The sequence below is a fragment of the Nesoenas mayeri genome, assembly GCF_963082525.1.
Source record: "Nesoenas mayeri genome assembly, chromosome: 3".
NCBI lineage: Eukaryota > Metazoa > Chordata > Aves > Columbiformes > Columbidae > Nesoenas > Nesoenas mayeri.
The window spans coordinates 32483908-32505720 of NC_137544.1; the positions used below are offsets into that span (position 1 = coordinate 32483908).

The 21813-nt window shown below is 38.4% G+C and overlaps 1 protein-coding gene across 1 annotated transcript in view; it reads left to right on the forward strand.

Moving 5' to 3' along the window:
* CD109 (CD109 molecule) overlaps positions 1 to 21813 on the forward strand; it is a gene marked incomplete at its 3' end in the record, with an annotated part of 73912 nt that overhangs the window by 14807 nt on the left and 37292 nt on the right. The window contains exons 3-13 of the mRNA XM_080342703.1: positions 1869 to 1897; positions 5448 to 5678; positions 5821 to 5946; positions 14278 to 14317; positions 14925 to 15009; positions 16961 to 17057; positions 18147 to 18282; positions 19149 to 19258; positions 19979 to 20218; positions 20553 to 20654; positions 20749 to 20811. Coding sequence (XP_080198829.1) covers positions 1869 to 1897; positions 5448 to 5678; positions 5821 to 5946; positions 14278 to 14317; positions 14925 to 15009; positions 16961 to 17057; positions 18147 to 18282; positions 19149 to 19258; positions 19979 to 20218; positions 20553 to 20654; positions 20749 to 20811 — 1259 coding nt within the window. The remainder of the gene's footprint in view (positions 1 to 1868; positions 1898 to 5447; positions 5679 to 5820; positions 5947 to 14277; positions 14318 to 14924; positions 15010 to 16960; positions 17058 to 18146; positions 18283 to 19148; positions 19259 to 19978; positions 20219 to 20552; positions 20655 to 20748; positions 20812 to 21813) is intronic.

Here is a 21813-nt window from a genome sequence, read left to right on the forward strand (position 1 = left end):
TTAAGAAGGGTGTGAAAGTCCTTGTATACATCCAGAGGAGGGCAACAAAGCTGGTGAAAGGGCTGGAAGGAATGTCCTACGAGGAGCAGCTGAGTACTTCTGGCTTGTCTAGTTTGGAGAGAAGGAGGCTGAGAGACAACCTCATTGCGCTCTGTAGCTTCCTGAGGAGGGGATGTGGAGAGGGAGGTGCTGAGCTCTTCTCCCTGGTATCCAGTCATAAGATGCATGGAAATGGTTCAAAGCCAGGGGAAGTTTAGACTGGACATTAAGAAGTATTTAAGTTATATTAGGAAGTATAATAAGTTATATTAACCTACATACATTAATGTGTTGGTTGCTTGCTCCCATGGTGATGTAGTGCAGTGAGTATGATTAATTCTGGGTGCTCCTTTGCTTAAGGGTGGTAAATCCTGTGCAGGGTTTTGAAAACTTTAGCCTTTATCTGAGGTGCAGAGTCAATGGAAAATAATAACTTGGGTGGAGTAGAGCGTTGAATAGATGTTTCAGTCTATGTGGATGTAAAGGAAACTGTTCAAGAAGAGAACATGGGCATCAGCCTCACCAAACAGAGAAGTAAAATTGCTGTAGACTGGAGTTCATACTTCTGCAGCCCTGCAAAAGGTATTGCCCCTCTTCCATCTGCCATGTAAGAGTGGAAGGGGTGGAGTGGATGGATCTGGTGAAGAGAAGGCTGAGAGCCTGTGTGCAGTGAAAATGCAACTTTAGGTTGTCATAGTAGCGCAGCAAAGGCTGGCTTTGTTTTGTAGCAGTGAAACCACCACACAGGAGGTTACCACTAGAGGAAATTGCCAGGATTAAGACAGATTTTTGCCGTCGTGCCTTTATCTAATGACATATAGTTCAAAGTATATTCCTTTTTAATTCCTTCTAGCAAAGTTCTTAATCTTGGTAAAAATGACTACAAAAAGTAGTCATCTACTGAACTGCAGAGGAGATGAATACAAAATATCCTGAATTTCTCTTACATGTGAAAGAGTTGCAGAATCAACTTCTTTGCAGAAGCAGAGGGGTGCCTTGGTCTTAGTGGTACCCAAGAGGGGAGTTGTTCTCAAGGACAGCACCGCCAATCCATACCCTCCTTGTTCAGATAGCTCCTAGATGGGACACCTTGTGCACCCTCAGGCCATTAAGTGGAGCACTCCATTTCAGTTTTTCTGGGCTGTTCTGCTCTGGCTGATTTGGGATGGTAGTGATTATTAGGGACTTGCTGAATTTGGTAGCCTGGTGGTGGTGGGATTGCGTCTCTGACTAGAGTATTGAGGTTCCGCCTCCTGGTGTGCCTCTGGGTTTGTGGTGATTGGTGGGTGATGGGCCAAGTGCTCCCCTGGGATGAGGCTGGGTGTTATTTGAGTTCCCCCACCTGCTGTCCTTCCTTCATGCTAATTCATGTGTCTGTGGAGATGAACCATGGAGAAGAGTTGTTTATCCCCTAACCTAATGGTGGTTGACAGTGGCCTTGATAGGACTTGGGAGGAATAAATGCTGAGAACGAGACATTGAATGAAGTATAAACACAATATTTCAATACTGACTAATGCAGCAGTTGCTCCAGGCTGTATATTTTTCAGATTCCTGTTCAGACAGTGCTTGGCAGCAGTCAGCTGGCCGATAAGTGTGTGCATGCTGGCCAGCTGGTCACAGCCATTGCATATGAGTTGGCTGGATGGTCCATGTGTCTTGAGCTCCAGAGTAGCCACATCAAGGCTATTCAGTTATCTGATGGGTATTATGGGCAGTGTGGGAATGGGGTAGGAGCACTGGTCTTCTAATTAACCTGATAATGTTGATGTTTTTTTAAGTTTTTATAAGGTTTCTGACAGTGTCCCATTTCTTCTTTTTTTATTCAGATTCCTTTGGGACTCTTGTTCTTCCAGCAGTAAGTATTTCTTTCCTCCTTCCTCAGAAAATGTTGACTCACTGTAACTTTTCATCAATTGGTATTGATGAGATGATGTGTTTTGTATGCGATCCTAGCTATTTTCACATTCTCAGATGTGTGTATTTGTTGACCAATACGCCAAGAATCAAGTGGTCTGCAACTTGTTAAAACTAATTACAGGATTCAGGAGCTGACTTTCAGCATCAGCACAAGCTATCATAAAAATCTTTACATCTTTATTACAGGCACACCATGAGGGCTGATTAGAGCTGAAAGAATTGTGCAAAACAATGACTGAGAAATATGAAAACAAAAACATATACAGTCTTCTTAAGCTTTTGGAAATGCACGTTCAATTAAAGTACCTAACAAGCTAACTAGTCAACAAACCTGTATAATATCGAATTATGTGTTGAGTATGAATCCTGAATTTATAATCCTGGATGTTTATCTTGAAAACCCAATTTAAAGAATTATGGATTTTTACCAGGAAGAAAGTTTTGCCAAAGTCTTTATTTATTTTTTTTTTTAAACATCTGTAAGTCTTGAGTATCCCTAAACCCAGTGGGTTTAAATTACAATCTCAAATAAACTATATATCTGATGAAATAATCTGGAGATGTTTGATAGATGGATAATCAATGACAATGAGCAGCTCAATGTTATGAAGACTACTATGTTAAGATGTATGTGTTTGAACTGTAAATTAGCTAACATATAAAATTCAATTCTTTTTTTAAAAAGAAAAAGTTATAAAGTTCCTTAATATAATCTGGCCAGGTCTTAAAGTGTTCAAGCAGCTGCAACTAGGTGAGGTGAATTCCTTCCTCTCCCACCACTATCTGAAGTGATGAAAACTGACTCACTTTTTAATAGTAAGATATTTTTTTCATTCATGTAGCCATGGTAGACTTACATTTCACCCAAAATATATTTGGCTGGTAGGAGAAGGTGGGTAATGACTTTCTGGTTTCAGCCGTCATCTTTTCCAGAGGGAACAGTGGCTTCTTTGTCTGAGGTGCTCGTGACGGTGGCTGGTGTGGTCAGGAGAAGTACATGAGATGGCCTTTTTCTTTCTTACATCAGGAGTGCCAAAACGGAGAGAGTGATACCATTCCCTTAGGGGATGTATTGACTAAGATAAAATATTTTCACAGCAAGTTCCTATTACCTACTGTTAAAAGCTGCCTTGCTCATATTTGGGTTGAGAAAGAACCCTTTAGGGAAGGAGTTGTTAGGGCTGAGGTAAATAGTTACAATTATTGTAGGAGTGATCTTCTGCAAGTGCTATATTAGTGCAGTTTCTGTAGGCATAGATGTGTCAATGAGGAGGTGGGTTACCTTGCACCTCAGTTGTCCTAATATACTGCCGTGGCAATGCAAACTTCATTGCTTTGGGCTTTTACACATAGAAAGGTAAAACAGATAGTTTTGTCACTATGTTGCAGGAAGGTAAGGTCTTTTGAAACATAAGAAGTATAAAAATCAAGGAAGCAATCCATGCTATCTGCCTTTATTCATGATAAGAAAAAAGTACAGAAAATAGATGAGGTTTCTAAAAGGCATTTACAGCCTTTTAAAGAAGAAATCAAAGACAATCCTTGCAAGTATGTTAAAATAATGCTGTAAGATCACAATTCACTGCTATGATGAGACAAAACAAGCTTATTTTCCCCCATTTTGATTTTGAATGTTTATAATGTTTCCTGGGCTTCTTGCAGGGAATCCTATCTGCTTTTTAGGGACTACACCTTCTTTACTAAATGGTAATATTCATAAATGAATTGAATTTAAGGTAGTATTTGTCAGATGCAATAACTAAGGCTGTTCTTCCTATTTAATGTATTCCAGAATACTTGGCATGGAAGTTGGAGGGTGTTGAAATATGTGAATCATATGTTCTTGGCTATGTGTATACAAAAACCTGCAGCTGAAGAAAATGCAGTATCTATTACAGTGTGGTGCTTTCCACCTAAAATTTACTTATATAAGTACAGATTTTAAAGGAGGAATCTCTTTTTCCTGTGTCATCATACACCCGCTTGTGCATGACCCTGTTTATTTTTCCGCTACCCGATTTTGTTTTTTTTTCCTGGCTTGTTTTTAAAAACAGAAAGTCAACAGAGAGGGATGAAATGGTAGTTGACTCTTCTTCATAGGTAAATACACACAGAAGGAAATATATTTGATACAGACATTTGCATCTCCCTCATTTGTCACCCTGTGACATTTTTCCCTGTTTGGGAATTTCTGTTACCTCACCGTATGCTCTTAAAATGAGTTTTGACAGCACAACAGCCTTTCATTATAGAGCTTGGTGGGATACTTTTGAAGTTCTGTGCCTGGCGAATTAACAGCTGAAATTTTCATTACCCGTGCAAGAGCAGTGCTTCATTTCCATGTGTTGTGCTGAAAAGTGCAAGTCTGTCTGTGTTAGTTGTCTTGACTTCAGAGGTTTTACTCCAGATTTACTGTTATAACTGCAAACAGAAGCATGTGACGCTTTAAGCTTTTTCGCAGGGCTAGTTGTTGGAACCAGCTGTGTGTTGTGTTAAAACCCTTTTCCTTCTTCTAAGAGACATTCCTAAGCAGATGGCGGTACAGAAGCCGGCATCTGCGCTGGGATGTCCCTGGGGTCATTTGACATCTGTGTAGGCTCTGCTCGAGGTGACGTTGCCATGTGCTGCAGCACCTAACTCCCACCTAACTTTAGGAAATTAACTGATGCATCTGGATTACGAACTCTAGTTTTCCTGTGTCCACTGGAGAGATAAGGAGAGAGACCTGCGCGTGGTTATTCTGACCTTACATGATCTGAATTTCCTTGCCAGTGATGTCTGTCTATGTTTACTGCCAGCGCTGAAGGAGCCTTCAATGTCTATTCTGAATAAGTTAACCATATAAAATGTCTCTTCCTTTATTCCTTAATATTTTGGGAAGAATAATTATTTTACTTTCTATCTGAGTCACAATATATGCTGTAATTACAAATCATTAAACTGAAACAAGACAAAATCAGTGAGGTTTCTACTGAAAAACTGTACCTCACGAGATCTTCATTCTGAATTTGATTTTGCTACCCCATAGGACACAAACCTAAAGCTTGTAAAAAGAAGTACAAGGTTTCCTTACTCATCTTGCCTGCATAAAGCTTCTTCAGCTCTTATATTTTTGGAAAATTCATTACCAAAAATTGATGAAGTCAGAAAAAATTAGCCCCCAAAATCAAACCAAATAAATTTCTAAATAACTGTGAAGGAGAAAGCACAATGTGTGTGTGTGAGTCTATGAATGATGTATGAATACATAGATACTTACATTGTTGAAAACCTGATAGCTACTGAAAGTTAGATGCAAATATGTTGAAAAGGTGCTTCTGCTAAGACGTTTTTTGGTAATTGTTGAAATAACAGTTTAAAGCCCTAAAATCCTCTTTCTCTTTTTCAGAATTTACTTAAGTAGACAAGTTCAGGAATATGTCAGATCTTGATGTCAAATGTTTTTGGAATATCTTCAAGAATATTCAGAATCACTATTTTATTTTCAGCTGCCTTTGAACAGTGCTTCTGGGAATTATGAATTACTGGTAGAAGGCCATGCTGATAGCCGGCGCATCTTCTCCAACCGTACCAGCTTGATGTACATGTCAAAGAGCATCTCCGTATTCATCCAGACTGATAAATCTATGTATAAACCAGGACAAGATGTGATGTTTAGGGTTGTCACCGTCTATCCTGATCTCAAACCTTACAAAGCGTCTCTGAATATATATATCCGAGTGAGTATCCACAGGAACCTAGCTATACAGTGCAATTTGTCATATGTTCCTGCTTTATGTGACAAAGAAAGATTGTATGTGTTGCTGCCTAAATCTTGCTATTTAACATTGCATTTAACATGCAACCTGACTTTTCTCCTAGGACCCTCGGAAGAAATTGATTCAGCAGTGGTTGATGGAGGAGGGTGATTTGGGCGTAGTTTCCAAAAAGTTTCAGTTATCAATGAACCCGCCACTAGGAGACTGGTCCATAGAGGTGGAAGTGAATGTGAGTATTAATGTTGCAAAATCATAGGCATATTTCATTTCTCCTGATAGATGTGAATAGAGTTGTGTTTACTTTGGTGAAGCAAACCCAGAAATAAGCATGGACCATGAGAAGAGGAAATCTTTTCCTCTTGGCAAACCCAAGATCTTATGCAAACCACACAAGATTTTCACTAGTATATGGTTTTGTAAGAAAATATAGATATATTAAAAAATAAAAAATAAAAAAAAAAAAAAATATATATATATTATCCAAAAGTCTATGTTTTGATTCTAAAATACAAATGTTATTTAAAAAGTGAGGATTTTAAAATATTTATATAAAAGAATGATTTTATGGGGTACTATTTTTTTTTAAGTGAAATGCTTCTATGTTTATTTTGTAAGTGAATATACAGAAATTTATTGTTGTCTGTCACTGTCTCAAGGGGTGTGGAATCAAAGACTGTCTACTTACAAATCTCTGCCTGATTTTAGGGGTGTTTCAGCAATTCAGCAAAATAGAAAGGATGAATAGTAAAGCAGAACTGTTGCAAAACAAAACTAGTATGATCTAGTTTACATGTTGCTATTGGTAATAGTTCTATCAGTCCAATCCTCTAAGCTGTACACGCCTCATACACCATGGAATATGTTGCAAAAATAGCTGGAGGTGTAACTGTTGAAAACTCTGTGTGTCGGGTTTATTCAGCCTGCTTTAAATGTCTGTAATTTGGGAACTGCATTTCCGACTTGGCTTGCCATGGCTGTTCAGAGACATTTAGCAAGTACAAACAGGACCGCTTAATGTTTCCTAATAAAGGAGATGGTGGGATAGAAAGCAGAAAATCTCATGTGAGCACGTATTACTCGGGACTAAAATTTACCAGTCCTGGTTACACGCTTGATGGATTTCTATAGGCTGAGGTAGGTGAGGGTGGTTCTCCAGTGAGTGTCAGGACTGGATTTTCTGAACACGTTCTTATGTGGGTGTGGAGTCGTTACAGTTGTCTTTGATGGGAAAAATGTTTTAAGTTGTTCCTGCCCTTGTTCCTGTGCTCAGCCACTCCTTCCCATCCCTGCACTGCTCTTCAAAAGCTTCCCAGTCATGTTGAGGCAGCTGTAGTAAAGCTGAGATCTAAAGCACACCGGGGAAGTGACACAAATTGAAAAACATCTCTCATCTCTGTGTTTTTCTTTGCCTAATCCACTCCAGCTCACTGAGCTGGTTAACAGCACAGCCTCACTCACAGCTGCATAGGCACTTTTCAGAATGTGAGAAGTGTGGCTCGGGCATGGGAACAAAGGCTGGTGACAGTGGGGGCTCCTTCAACAGCTCTCTTGCCAGTGGAAAGTGTTTGTGAAATTTTGCTTGGGCTTTCTGTGGAGTGTGGAGTAATCCTTGCATCAGGAGGACACTGCTGAGGGAACTGCAGCAGCTGTTTTCAGGATCTGAATATGAGTGCCCATCCCTCCTGAAATAAAACCAAATAGAAAAGGAAAAAGATAATTGTAAAATTAAAAGAAAAATGCATTAGATTCATCTGGGCTAATGAAACAGCTGTGAGAAAACAGACAAGTGAAGTGAAATGTTAGTGGACCACAGATGATGGTATCCTGAGTTTTAGGTCTCTAGTACGAACTACAGAAGGTTAATGAGAATGGAAAACATATGACAGGGTGGGACTGTCTCTCAAGTAATGAGTAACAGGGAGAAGACAAATAAGGAACATTTAATTCACTGTCTCTTCCAATGCGTAGGTAGAGGGCACTATGTGAAGGAGGTAAAGAGCAATTCCAAAACAATTAGAACAGCACAGCTGAACTGTAGAGCACAGCACCGGTAGGAGTTGTGAATACGGAAAACTCAGGTGGGATCAAAAGAGCCTGAACAAATTCACAGAAATACAGCCCATTAAGAACCACGAAGTGGAAACTGCGAGGCTCAGGCTGGCATGGTGCCACTGCTGGCTGCCCTGGACTATGCAAGTCTCCAGCTCTTGAACCTTGGCTGCTGCCAGAGGCTGGACATTGGCCTTTGTGTTACATCTACCGGGGTGCACTTTCCTAGGTTGTCCTTATCCTGTTTTATTAAGAACATCTGATTTTCTTTACCATTATATATGTTAATGCTTAGGGTTTTAGCATTGAGTGTGACATTGAGTGCAGTGTTTGAGATTCTTCCTAGAGCTCTAAATGCTTCAGTGGCATGACTATCCAGTGGTGGGATAAGTCCCATCACACTTGGGTATCTTTCTCTATTCACCATTGTTAAAGGAGACAGTTCAAGGTGGAAAGTACTGCAAAATGCTTTTGGTACATTTAACAAAATGCTCTCTTAGCAAAAGGTAAACTTGGACGGAACAGAAATGAGATAATTTTTTTTCACTGACAGAGGAAATTGTTAAGCAACACTGCATTTAATAAGTAGAAAAAAGGAGAACTGGGAGATAGATATCAATATAAATGAAAGTCTGAACTCTTGCATATTTGTAGGAAATCTAAAGTGCCCAAGGAAAACTTAATTGTTAATAAAAGTATGAAAGAGTTTTTAAAGTTTGCTAGGAACAAAAGAAAACCCGGCAGTGGCAGAGCCCAGTGACATGAGGAAACTCTGACTATGTGGCAGAGATGGAAGCATTTAATAGGGGTGATGGTTCTGTGTGGTTAGGTGAATCTCAGTGTGGGGAGACCAGCAGAATATAAATGTCCTTAAAAGAAAAGAGTGAGGTAACATGGGAAACTCCAGACCTGTCATCTGGCATGAGAAAAAAAAAATGACAAAGTTGATTTGGGATTCCACTGATAAAGAATTAAATTCTTGAAGACTATTATGGATTTGGTTAATAAGGTAGATTTACTGTTTTAACAGATTTTTATAAAGGCTTTTCATTGTGCAAAATCCTAATGAAAAACAGCAATGTGAAGTCTGTCAAAGAAGAGTGGATGGATTTTTGGGCAATCAGTACTCACCCAGGGTGTTTCTAGTATAATGACAGAGCCTGAGGGTGGAGCTGGGGAAGAAAGCTCCATGATGGGAGACTACAGAAGTCCTGTCTGTTGACTATATATCAAAGGATCAAATGAATCCATGTGTTTATTGATTACAGTCTCTGACTGCTGTTACAAGTTTTAACAGGCTTTTTGTCTAGTGGAGAAAGGCATAGTATGAATCAAGTAATAGAAATTGAAGCCAAATAAATTCTCTTTAGCATATATGTGTGTCTTTCATCAATGAGACTCTTAATCACTGGAACCAAAAAAAACAAAAAAGAAAAGAAGTGAGGGCTTCTCTGTTACTCAGTGTTCTAGCACCAGGAATGGTTGCCTTTTTGGAAGATACATTAAAATAATGCAGGTTGCTGGAGTAGCTGAATACTTGAGTGACCAAACCTGGGATAAAAACAGGTCAGGCTAGATGATTGCTTCTGTCATTGAACTCCTTGAATTGAAAATTAAAATAGAGGAGAAAAAGAACAGTATATAATATATATATACATGTACAGATATATATAACAGTTGTAGGTGTTGGAATCCAGGAAAAAATGGCTATTCTTTCCATTCTTATCCTGTGGGATTAGAGCAGCAACCCCAAGCCCCACACATAGAAGCCTTTGTTGTTTACTTTCAGACTCCTTTTCCTCCATCATTCATACCTGCTCTGCTTTAATTTTCAAATTCTACACTAAATGAAATATGCATTATTAATGCAGCATGTGCCTGCAAAGCATCTTACACTGGATAAGGCTATCATGTGCAGAATATATTTAATAAGTATTGCAGTATCCAGATTATTATACTAGGTCTATCTATTGGGTTATCTCGCAGTCAGTTATTTTTGATGGCATATCATACTATTGGATTAATGAAACCTGCAAGAAACATTGCAGAATAAAGGAAAAGAACTTTCCTGATGGGAACTCTCTTTGATTCTCGTGGTTACAAGTGAGCTTACGCCCTGAAGTACAGGTCATTTGGAATGGGATTCAGTTCAAGGTTTAAGATATGTGGGTGTCTCTATGTAGGTGATGTGGTGGAGATTTAGTTGGAGTTCAGTAAAAGCTAGTGAGTGACCTGCATGACCCTGAGTGGATATTCCAAGCTATTGTATGGATGTTCCTCACTGTTCTGCCGTCCAAGGCAGGTACAGTTTTTTCTGTGCTATATATAAAGTTGCATAGATTCACCAGTTCCTTTCTTATAATAGAGGTCACTGAGAACTTGGATTTATTGCTAAGAAATACTTAGTATAATGTCTGGCATTTTTAACAGATATGCCCACCATCTTCAGTTGGCAAACCCAGACTGATCTCCATGTGACTTAGCTATCCTGATGTCACGACCTGAGCTTTCTAGTTAAATAGTCTCAGTCTTTCTATCTCAGGTTTCCCTCTTGTCCTTAAAGAGTGTTGTTAAGTCAGTAAGTAACATTTCCCTTCTAGTGGTTACAGATCAGTCCCCAAGTGCACTGAGTTCGGACTCCTGGAAGTACAGCCTCTGAATCCTATTTTAAATCAGCTTCTGGCTGCTTGCTGCTGTTAAACATCCTGTAGTACTTTTTAATAAGAGTTCAAGTGTTAGTACAGCTGTTCCAAGAAAACTCAAGACAGAATAATTACAGTCTGGTTCCCAAGTCTCCACCTTGTATTTTAGTTGGACATCTTATATTTCCTGTTGTGGATCCTGCTGCTGAAACACTTCTGGTTGCTGAGTTGGTAGCAGTCATCTCTGACCAGAAGTTGTTCCTAGTTATAAGGCATTTTGTGTTCTAATTTATGGAAGTTGTTGTTTGCAAATTTATAGTCAAATGTTGAAGAGTAGTAACATTTCACGTGAAAGAAGGACTTTCTAAACTATTTTTAAAGAGTATTATAATTTTTTGAAAGCTTCAGCTATAAAGCAACTTTCAAAATCAACTAGGGTTGATTATATACTTTGTAATATGAATTTTTTAACTGGATGTTACAGTGTATCCACAGTTAATTCTGTGATTTTGTGCTGCTAGGTCAGCTACATACAGATTGCACATTTGATCCCTTGAGTTTGAGGTTATATAATTACTTAAAAAAAATCACTCTCCTCCAAAATCTACATAAAATCTGTGGGAATGGCTGTGTATTCAGTAGTCTGCAAATGAGCACTGGCATTTAATCAGGATCTGATAGTGTTAATACTGGTAACATTGGTGGGAATCTGCTTAGTTTCTGGAGACTGTACTGGTGGATTTCAACAGTTTGGGAAGTCATACAGAATTTTATTTTGGAGTTTATTTCCTGCATGTGAAAATAAGACATGAAAGTGATCACGAAATGCTTCTGTCAATTCTGTCTAGATAAAAATCTATTTAATTTATGTGCAAAGCAGAAGTGGAGGAGTGTTTCTGACAGGGGCTGTGCGATGGTGCCGTAGCCACGGGAGCACAGCTGGTGTCAGCACTGCGCTTTTCAGGGCAGAGCCCTGAGACCACACCCGGAGTCTTTCCTGATGCTATAACTGGTGACGCACGTAAGTGTCAGAAACAAATAAGAAAATAGGTCTAGACCAGATTCATTTCAGGGAATTTCAATTGTCATAGGAGACAAAAAAATTTTGGGACAACAACTCCTGCGATCTCAGCTGTTGGATTAGACCCAAATGACTTCAAAAAAGGACTGGTTCCTCACAGCAGAGCAAAATCTGGACTGTAGTTTTTAGTGATTCTTAGATGTCAGTGTCCACAGCATCTAAGGCTCAACTGCAGAATACGATCTCAGAATACTTATACGGATCTCTTTTTGGCACTGTTTTCTTAATACTCTGGGCAATGTGCACAGAATGTAATAGGTGTTTTTGCAGTTTACGAAATATTGATTTAGAGCAAAAGGCTAATAGTCTGGAATTGTGAGTTTGTTTAAGAAGCAGGAGAAGGTATGGAAGATAAAAACGGTACTAGAATAAAGCAGCGCTTGAAACAAGTGGAATAGGCATGCTGTTGTTTTCCTGTCTTAAAAAACAACCCAAAACTCCCTTGGGTTGTATATGTAACTAACTCCTTGTCTCAAAAGCCACCACTCCTGGAAACTGGTTTAACAACTTAGATTCCAAAATATTGGAACAATATTTGCCAGAGAGACAGCCCTGCCCTGAGGAACTAAGATGATATGGAGTGGTTGAAGTGCTGTTACTTGTTGTGTTTCAAACCATTTTGGCTGAAAAGTGTGTGTTAGTAGGAAATCTGGTTTGGTGTTCAAATCATCAAGATGACCTAGTAGGGTCTGTTCCTTTCCCTGCACTGTGAAGTACAGCTTGGTTTCTGTCATAAAGTTTGTCTTTTTAGCGAAGGTGCATTGCAGCCAAGAGTGCTAGTCTCACTTTAATCTGTGTTTTCTACTTCTTATAGTTAGTTCTCTTAGCCATCCCCGCACCCCCCTCTCCCCCCCCTTTTTTTTTTTGACTTCTAAGGTGATATGAAAAAAAATCTCATTTTCAAGGGAGATGCTTTTCCATCCTGCCAGCTGCAGTAACATTCTGTTCATGGTTTGCTTAATGACAAGGTTGACATATATATGCTTGACATTGGAAATTAAAGATGTACAGAGAACCAGACATGAGATAAATTCCCTATAGGTCATTTTCTAAGATACCTGTTCCTAAGATTAGCTGATGGTAATCTGCTGGACTGCATGTCCGTGCTGTAGCATTTTGTTGTAAGGATTATGATCTGCATAAATGTTGTGAAAATAGCAGATTCCATATGTGTCTTTTCAAACCTAGGAATATATTTTGGTGATAAGTGACTTAATAATGAAATTGGTAGCAATCTCATTTTTACTTTGATAGAATTATTCTGCTAGTAGAAGTGTGAATATAGAAGTATAAGGGAATTGGTCTGAGATGCCTTGTTTGCAAAGTTGTTGATCAGGTAAGAGAGATCAGTTATAATTGTTTCCAGCTTTGATTCGGATCCTAGGGTTTTTGCACAGTAGTTGTCAGTTTTTCATCTCTTGCCACAGATGCTTATTCCCATCTGACATATCCTGATGCTGCCTGACAATTGGTTATTCACATTCAGTCTCCTTTGCCCCACATTTCAAGCCATGTTCACCAAGATACTCCAGCACTTTGACAACTTCAGTGATGTCACTGTTCTCAGGAACAATCAAAGTAATCAGACTACTGAGGTCCAAATCAACATAACCTCATCATGCAACCTCAGCAGCAGCTGGTGATATTAACCTTTCAAAATAGCCACCTCCTAGTGACAGACTGTTGGTTTTCTTGATCTTTCCCCTGTTTCCCAGAAGACTTGAGAGAAGAGGCAAAATAAGCTTTCAAAAGGAGCCTCTCCCTTCCTGCCTTTTGGAAAGTAGAGACTCCTTTGGTTTCTCAGCCCATTCTTCCAGCCCAGTTGAGCTCAGATTTTCCTCTTGGAAAATCATTGCTCCTATGTCATCCTTGTGTCAAACTGATTAACTGAGATTCAGAGCTCCAGTTTAGGCACTGCTGGTAAATCACCTCATGCCATTTCGCTGCTGATGGCAGCTTTTTGTATAATACTGTAAAAAACCACATGGAACAAGGATAATAAGTCTGCAAATAAATGACGTACATGCTTGGTCAGAATCATAGAGCCATTTAGTTTGGAAAAGACCTTTGAGATCATCAAGTCCAACCATAAACCTAACACTGCCAAGTCCACCACTAAACCATGTCCCTAAGCACCACATCTACAAGTCTTTTAAATACCTTCAGGGATGGTGACTCAACCACTTCCCTGGGCAGCCTCTTCCAGTGCCTTTCAGTGAAGAAATTTTTTGTAATACCCAATTTAAACCTCCTCTGGTGAAACTTAAATTACTCATGCTTTAGCAAAAAGAACAATCGAGTAAGACAACAAAAAGCAAAATTTACGTGGCAGACTACCATGACTTTTTTGGTCAGTTGTTATTGTACTGAAGAACAAAAATAGCTGCTGCAGTTTTAATATTTAAAGAGTGAAGAAAAACTTCAAAATTAATTTCCCGATTATGTGCCATGTATGGCCTGATGTACCACATCTCAAAGATATGCCAGAATATGCTTTCAGATACCCTCCTGATGAAATCAGTGAAATCAGGAAATACGTAAAAAAATTTAGAAAATTAAGAAAATAGAAGAGAACATGAGTAACAATATATTGTATAGTTGTTTATTTCTTCTGTTGTTTTTTAACTAACAAATAAACAAGATCGGAAGATATAACCCGAGAGTATCTCTGCTGAAGTAAGTATGCACTTGAATATGAGTGAGATTTGGCCTGGAAGGAATGTTCATCTTGCTCATCTAACCACAATTGTATGTATTTTCTCATATGATTTTTTTTTTTTTTCAATAGGGTCAAGTTCATTATCAAAGATTTAAAGTGATGGAATATGGTAAGTGTTACTTTAGTAGTGACCAAAATTAGTAGTTGATTCTCCATTAATTTAGACTAGCTTCCCTTGGCTATCATGAACTTTTTGAATAGTCACAGAAAGAGAGTCTGAGGCTGACTCTTTGTCCTGGGAAAAACATCGTCTTATCAGCTACCCTGTTTATCTTTGTTAGTTTTAATGCCCTATTACTGTAGTGTCTGGATATCATGCAATCTTTAAAGTACTTGTCCTAAGCCTGTGAGATGCAGTTATTGTCTCTGTTTTTCCAGGACCACACAGGTAATGTGTTTAATCTCAAAATATCTGTATAATGTCTGATCATGAAGCTTGCTGATGATTCTGTAAAGGCTGAATAAGCTAAACATTTTATATTTCAGCCTTACAAGCTTGTGTGCAGGCTGCTCTTATGATGCTTGTTGTTCTCCTTTCAAGAAAAAGTCTTACTCTGGGACAGGCATAGGGTTGGGTTAAAATGTATCTTATCCTATATTCCTTAGGAAACTGTAGTAGTCTTTATCATATGACATGTTCTACCCTTATTACTTAAAAAAAGAAAGTAATATTATTTCTTGTGTGAATTTAATGCTTTCTGTATTTTTTGTTTTAGTTTTACCAAAATTTGATGTTACAATAACAACACCATTATACTACTCTTTGAGAGAGGAAGAAGTAACTGGTGTTGTCACTGCAAAGTAAGTAAATCATTGATACCATTGTCACCCTCACTCATAAGAAAATTACTCTGCATCTCTAAGTGTCAAAGTGAAAATATATTGAGAATGCTTAAAAAGTGACTAGTCAAAATTACCTGGTTAGCATCCATTTCTAGTTACTGGATTTTGTTGTAACAGATTTTGTTGATTTTCAGACTTCTAGTTAGATTTTTGGTGTGGTAAAGGTATTTCTAGACTATAGCCAAGACATTTTTAGCTACCATTTAAGTACTACCATTTCCTGAGTCTTTTGCTTAACGTGTGTATTTTGAGGCATTTTCTTGTTCTTATGGCTCTTTTATGGTACTTTCCAACTTATCACATCAAGGTCTGCATATAGTGTAGCTATATTTTATTAGGCTATCTTATACTGGAGAATCATGCAACCTTCTATGTGCATCCTTCTTGATCCAATTTATCCACATTGTGGATTTGAAGTCTAGGTTACTCTTGCCTATCAACATATATAAGCCTGTAAATGTGTGAAGAATTAAAAACTCTTGAGAAATTCACGAGGAACTTCACTGTAAACTATTGTGTAAATAATATTTTATTTTCTAGCTGAACAAATATCTAGACAAACATATCAGTATGCATTAATCTCAAACTGAAATTAATTTTATTTTGGAAGATGGGAGCCAGATAGAGCTATGTAACAGATCCATTTGAGGAGACCTGAAATAAAAGGTCTTTTGTGGATTATTTAATGCCATAAAATACATACCTTCTAAACAAGAACTCTATTTATAAATGAAATGCAGAAATGATTGTTTACAAGCTATTTAAATGAAATGTTTGGACTTTTGAGAAAAAGCTTTCCTAGAGGCAACGCAACCTGACATTATAAACCATGTATGTTTCTCATAAGAGGCAACTTTTAAAAAAAGTTTTCCTGATTTTTTTCCCCATTCTGCTTTTGGAATCCATTATACGCCAATGTGAATTTGGTTTCCCGAGTCGTTTTGGTCTTTCACAGGGTACTTGTCTCCTTCATTAGGTGTACTCATAAGGTATTTGAAAGTGTACCTGTCTGCTGCAATAAATCCAGACTTGAATACGAGTGAATTGTCTGAGATTGAATCCCAGCAGTGCCCTAGTTTTACTGATACATCATAATTATTTATAGAAGATTACTTCATTCCTGGTGATTGTTTTTACAGGGATAATCCCTCTGTATATGAAGAGTTTATATGTCCCTTACACTTGTAGATATCATAAAACCCTTCTCATTTTCATCTGTGGAGTATTATTAGGTTAAGTTGAGGGATGCTACCCAATGGCAGTATCATTTCAAGGTTAATAGATGCTTATTACTGTAATTAGGTCTGCTTGGAAAGGCTGAGTTCAAGTGCAAGACAGTGTTGTCAGAGTTCTTCCTGTAACTATTCTATTTGATTATTCTTTCTCTCTGCTTTTCAGCTTTGATATTTCTTAAGTGGCTGCCAATCAAAACCACAATGATTTAAAGTACTTAAAGTAATGACATCTGAATGTATTAGTACTGATGGACTAGAATGATATTGGATTTGTGCTACCCATGCCCCTGCCTTTCTCTGTCTGATTTGGATAATGTCATGGTTTCTTTTATATTTTCTTTTATATGTAACTTAGAAACATTCTATTGAATAATTTACTTCTAGCTTAGCTTAATATAATTTTTCTGCATTGTACAGCCCATAGTAAAAGGTTTATAGAGCTTGTGTGCAGGAAAGAGCAGCACTGAATATCTTCTCCAAGTTTTGGGCTTCTGACTTCAGTATTGATAAACTGGTCTCAGTATTGAAAATTCCGTGTTTCGAAGTACAAATGTGTTCTAACCATGTTTGAGGCCAGGGAAAAATATTTTAGTAGAAGCTTTTGCTTCGAGAGCTCTTCAGGAGCCCAGGCCCTGGAGGTGGTGTGTGGTTTGACTTCGATTGATGTGTTTCAGGTACATGTATGGAAAACCAGTAAAGGGAACTGTAACAGTCACTTGCCTTTCTGTCTCTTACTGGACAAACAAGAAAAATATAACAACAACAATGGAGGTGAGTTTTCTGTTAGCAGTTTGTAGTGATATAGACTTTAAGCCTGTGTCTTCTTTTGTAGATTCAATATGCCTGGGACCATTCCCAAGTGCTGAGTTCAGCTGGCATGGTCTATGGAGTGACTTGCATGAATAGTGTTAAAATGTCTTTAATTTCCAGAACAAAGCGTCTACGTTCAGGCTGCTTGTTTGGAGTGATACTTGGCCACTGTGGTCCCTTGAACTGTGCCTGGAAGTTATTTTGGAGAGTGCTAGTTGGCCCAGGTAGAAAAACTTCCCAGGAGCCGCTGTAGCAGTGTAGGTGATGGAGGACCCATGGCCAGGAGCGCTCCCCAGCCCCATGTGTGCCCTGCACACTCAGCCTTGCGTTACAAGGCCGGAGAAGACCATGGCAATTGTCTAGGTGGAGGTCTAGCATGGTAGAGACCAAAGCGTTTTGCCTACTAATTGCCTGTAATTACATTGCAGTTACTCTACTAAGTGTAACCTGGAGTGTGAAATTTAAAAAGGCATGCAGTTGTGATCTGAAGACTTAAAAGTGGTGACAGATTCATGGCATCCTTTTGCAAAATCAAACATTTTACTTCTGAGCTGTGGACTATGTTTTAAACAGGTTCAAGTTCTGCTAAATGATGTGCATGTTGTTTTCTGTTGGCTGATTTGAGCAGTTGGCTGATTTCAGTGCCTTCAGCAGCACTTGGCCTACAGAAACGCTGAGCTCAGGGATGTTGGGTAGGGTGTACCCCCCTCCTCAGACAGGCACCTGCTCATTGTACTTTTCTGTAAAGTACCACTGCTCTGGCCATGTAGAACTGGATGATTCTAGATATTAGAAAAAAACCCAAACAACCAAAAGTAACTTTTTCCATAAGGCATTGTTGACTCTAAAAAGTAATGAACTTCTACTGGGTTTAATAAAAATAGTTACCAAAAGCAAAAAGAAAAGTTCAGCGTTCATAATTTTCTGGTGTTGACACTCCAGAACTTGTATGTGGAGAGAGCTAGAATACTTAACCACAAATAAGCTGTTGTAGATGTAAAGGTGTCCTTGGCTTTACTGGCTCAACATTTTCTTTTTTCTACATTGCAGATAAATGGATCTGTGAATGTAACCTGTAACAAGCTTATGTTGCAAAACTTGAATGCTGATCAGTCGTGGCACCAAGGTGACAGCGATTACACAGAGCCAATAGAAATTATCGCAGTGGTAACCGAGTCGCTTACAGGTATGTGGATGTGTGATGTCTTTGGAGAGAAATCCAAAGAATAGGTGATGCTGGAAGAGCTTACTGCTATGTGGAAGGGCTTGGAGCACTAGAAAATTATCGTGTGCCAATGGCAGTGCAAACCATCTACATGCAAATATATTATCTGAACTATTGCTTGCCTAGGTATTAAATGGTTTAACCAACTGTTAACTCAGTTGAATACAGTTCTGCGCTAAATGATTTGTTAAATACCCAATAAATATGCTCAGGTGGGGACCTGAAGTCAATAACTGATCACTTTTGATGGAAAGAGCAGGCATAAAGATTTGCTAGCATTAGCTTGAGTCTTACAAACATAAATTTAATTCTAAACTTACCCTGTTTGTTTTTAAACCACAAAGGAGTTCTCTGGCCCCTTGTTGTCTGCTCTCTACCCTCTTCTAGATTGGCTGATTTTCAGACTGAACCTTCTTGTGAGTTTGTGTTCTGCTGCACCTTGCATATTTAGAAAAAATTTATTTGTACAAAATTTCTGCCTGTCCCAGAAGCTAGGTTGCATTACAGACTTTTTGTAGAAACCTTGTCAAGATGAAGCTGGCTGATTTGGGATTCGTAAGTTCCTTCCTTGTGTCATTCTGACATAGTCGGTGTGGAGTACAGCACTCTGTCGTATGGCTTATTTTGTGTTGTGGAAGACAGTACCAGTATGTACAGCACCTTTGTACTAGTCCTTATCTGGAAGGATGAAGAGTGATAGAAGTGGAAATGGTGAAAAACATGATAGAATGATTTTAAAATCATGAACAGTAAATAGTATTGCTGCTAAAGGAGTAAAAAATGTGTGTTAAAAGCATGTTGTCTAAACATATACAATTATTCAACAGGAGTCTCCCAAAATTCAAGTACCATCATATTTCCAAAGCAAAGTGACTATTTTATTGAGTTTTTGGACTATTCTAGAGTTATAAAGCCTTCTCTGAACTTCATAGCTACTGTAAGTTCTTTTGTTTTATTATGATCTGTGCATAAACACATGTGACTTCTTCTCCTGTATTTTTGCTTAGATGCCAAAGTTTGCCTTGAATTTTTAAGTATAATTTACAGATTTGTTTTCAAATTACCTTTTTTCATGATACATATTGGCAAATACTAAACCTAGAGGCATTTGCTCTAGAAAATGATGAAAATGGCAGGGAATGCTGTCATGTTGGCAGGGTACATTTAAATATAGGTTGTCAGCATTCTTACGGAAGAGGAATCTTTTCATTTTCTAGCTGATTGTTTTCCATTAGGTCACATCCCTCCTAATAATGTTTGTGTATGGAAGTGTGTATATATATATATGCACAAATATATACTTAAATGCATATATATATAATTAAGCAGCTGTTACAAAATTCAGTAAAACTTATCAAACCGTATTGATCTCAAGTGGAAGTGTCTTTTCTGCCTTCTGTCCTGTGTTTCTCATGCCAGCTGCAGTCCTCTCATAGAAGTATTTCACATTCTTCATGCTGTCCGTAGTCTCTCTTCAGTATTTCTACATTTAGCAGAGGTTGCATATTTCATGATTGCATTTTGCTTGGAAAGAGGAATTGACTTTACAATTCTTGAGCCTTTACTGTTTAAAAATCAAACCTAAATATATTGTTACACGTGTTGTGCATAGTAGGTTTACCCTGTTTGATGGGTATTTTCTTTCTTTTGTTTTTAGCTAAAGGTGTCACGTTCTGATAGCAACCAGCTGACAGCTGAAGAAAGGCAGAATCTCGTCACAGTCACTGCACAACAGTCAGACCTGCTTTTTCACCACTCTTCACTTTCTCACCTTGAGAATGAGGCAACAGAGGAGAGAAATCTGACAGTCCATGTCCTGAATTACACAGTCCCAGAAAATGGAATAATTGATATTGAGTTTCCAATCTTGTCTGATACAAAAACTCTGAGAGTTCAGGTATTGCTGCTATGGAGCAGTGACACACCAAATTCAGTGGGCTGTGATCAATAATATGCTGTTCCTGCCATGTGCAACAGCTGATACGTCACCTACTGTTGTTTTCCTTACCTCACGATAGAGCTGAAAAGAAGGTGACGGATCCTGTCTAAACATGACCTAATAATTGCACCAAGATAGCAAAGGAAAAAAAAAAACAGATACCAAAAGCAAACATTAAAGTGGTCCTGTACTTCTGTTAAGGCTACCATGTTCTTGTACACAGTACCATATATGGGAACATCACACAGCTTTTGCTGTTTTGTTAAGAGCTTTGTTTTGCATTGTCTCGCAGGCAGAGTTCCTCAGCAGTAGGACCGACATAGGTGTTTATGATGTGTTCAGCTCCCCCAGCCAGACTTATCTCCAGGTTAAAACAAAGAGCCAGGATATAAAGGTACAATCTAAGACAAAACTTTCCAAGATAAGAACCGTTCAAGTAACCCATCACGTTTCCATACTCATCCATATGAGTCTTATGCTTTTCCTAGGCTGGGAAGCCTTTCGAGCTGAGCATTGCAAGCAACAAGCCAGTGAGAGAGTTCCACTATCTGGTAAGTTACTGATTTTACATGAGTGGACAATCCAAGATGACTTTTACCAACTTGAGAAATATGCCAGTGAGTGGAATGAGACTGAATGTTAAAGAGAATCAGCACTTTTTTTATTGTGCTTTGTGAAAGAGGTAGCCCAAAAACTTTGTAGGAGGCATTTAAAAACTAATGACTTGTTTTAATGGCTCAGCTGTTGTACTGAATCTTACTGGACTGAAGTGTTTCGTATATATACCATCGTCGTCTCCCATCCTGTCCTGGAGACGTGCCTGTCTTGTGTACAGTCTATGCCATAATGATAATGAAAATTTTAATTCTTTTTATTTCAGAGACTTTAATAGTAAACTGAATAAGGAAAACCTTAAGATGATTTAAGTGTGGGCATTCACGTGTATTTTCTAAAATAGAAATACTCTCTAGAAGATTTAAAAAAAAAAAACAACAGGTCCATGCAGTCAAAGGCAGGGAACTGTCTTTATGGGCCTGTCTTCATTAGTAAGTGGTATGGTCCAATAGGAACCGATTTAGAGTGAAAAAAATTGATGCTGTGGGCCTGAACTCCAGGTATTTTGAGGTACCTTCAGACTAACTCTAATCTGATCTGGTAAAATGCCCATTTTTAACTGGAGCATGTTAGTAGGCCCCATGTGACACTCTTCATGGTACAAACTCAAGTATGTTAAGTAGGGGTATTTGGGCGATTTGCTTTTAAAATTATATTCCTGACCCAGCCGTATTACTGTTGTATTTTTATGTTCTCATAGCATGTGTTGTGCTGTGCACTCATTGGTGTAGTTCTTTACTTGTCCGTAGTGATACAAGACTTAAAGCAGAGAAAAAAAATGTGTTTCTACAGGGCGTTTCAAAAAGATGGACCCAATTTCAAAGCAATTGCAGGGTTGCCGTCTTGGGAATGACTGAGGCTGGGGGCTGTTTGAGTGCTGGGAGAGGCATCTAGCAGTAATCATTTGAAACTCTGTCATGCCCTTTCAAGTGGTAAGA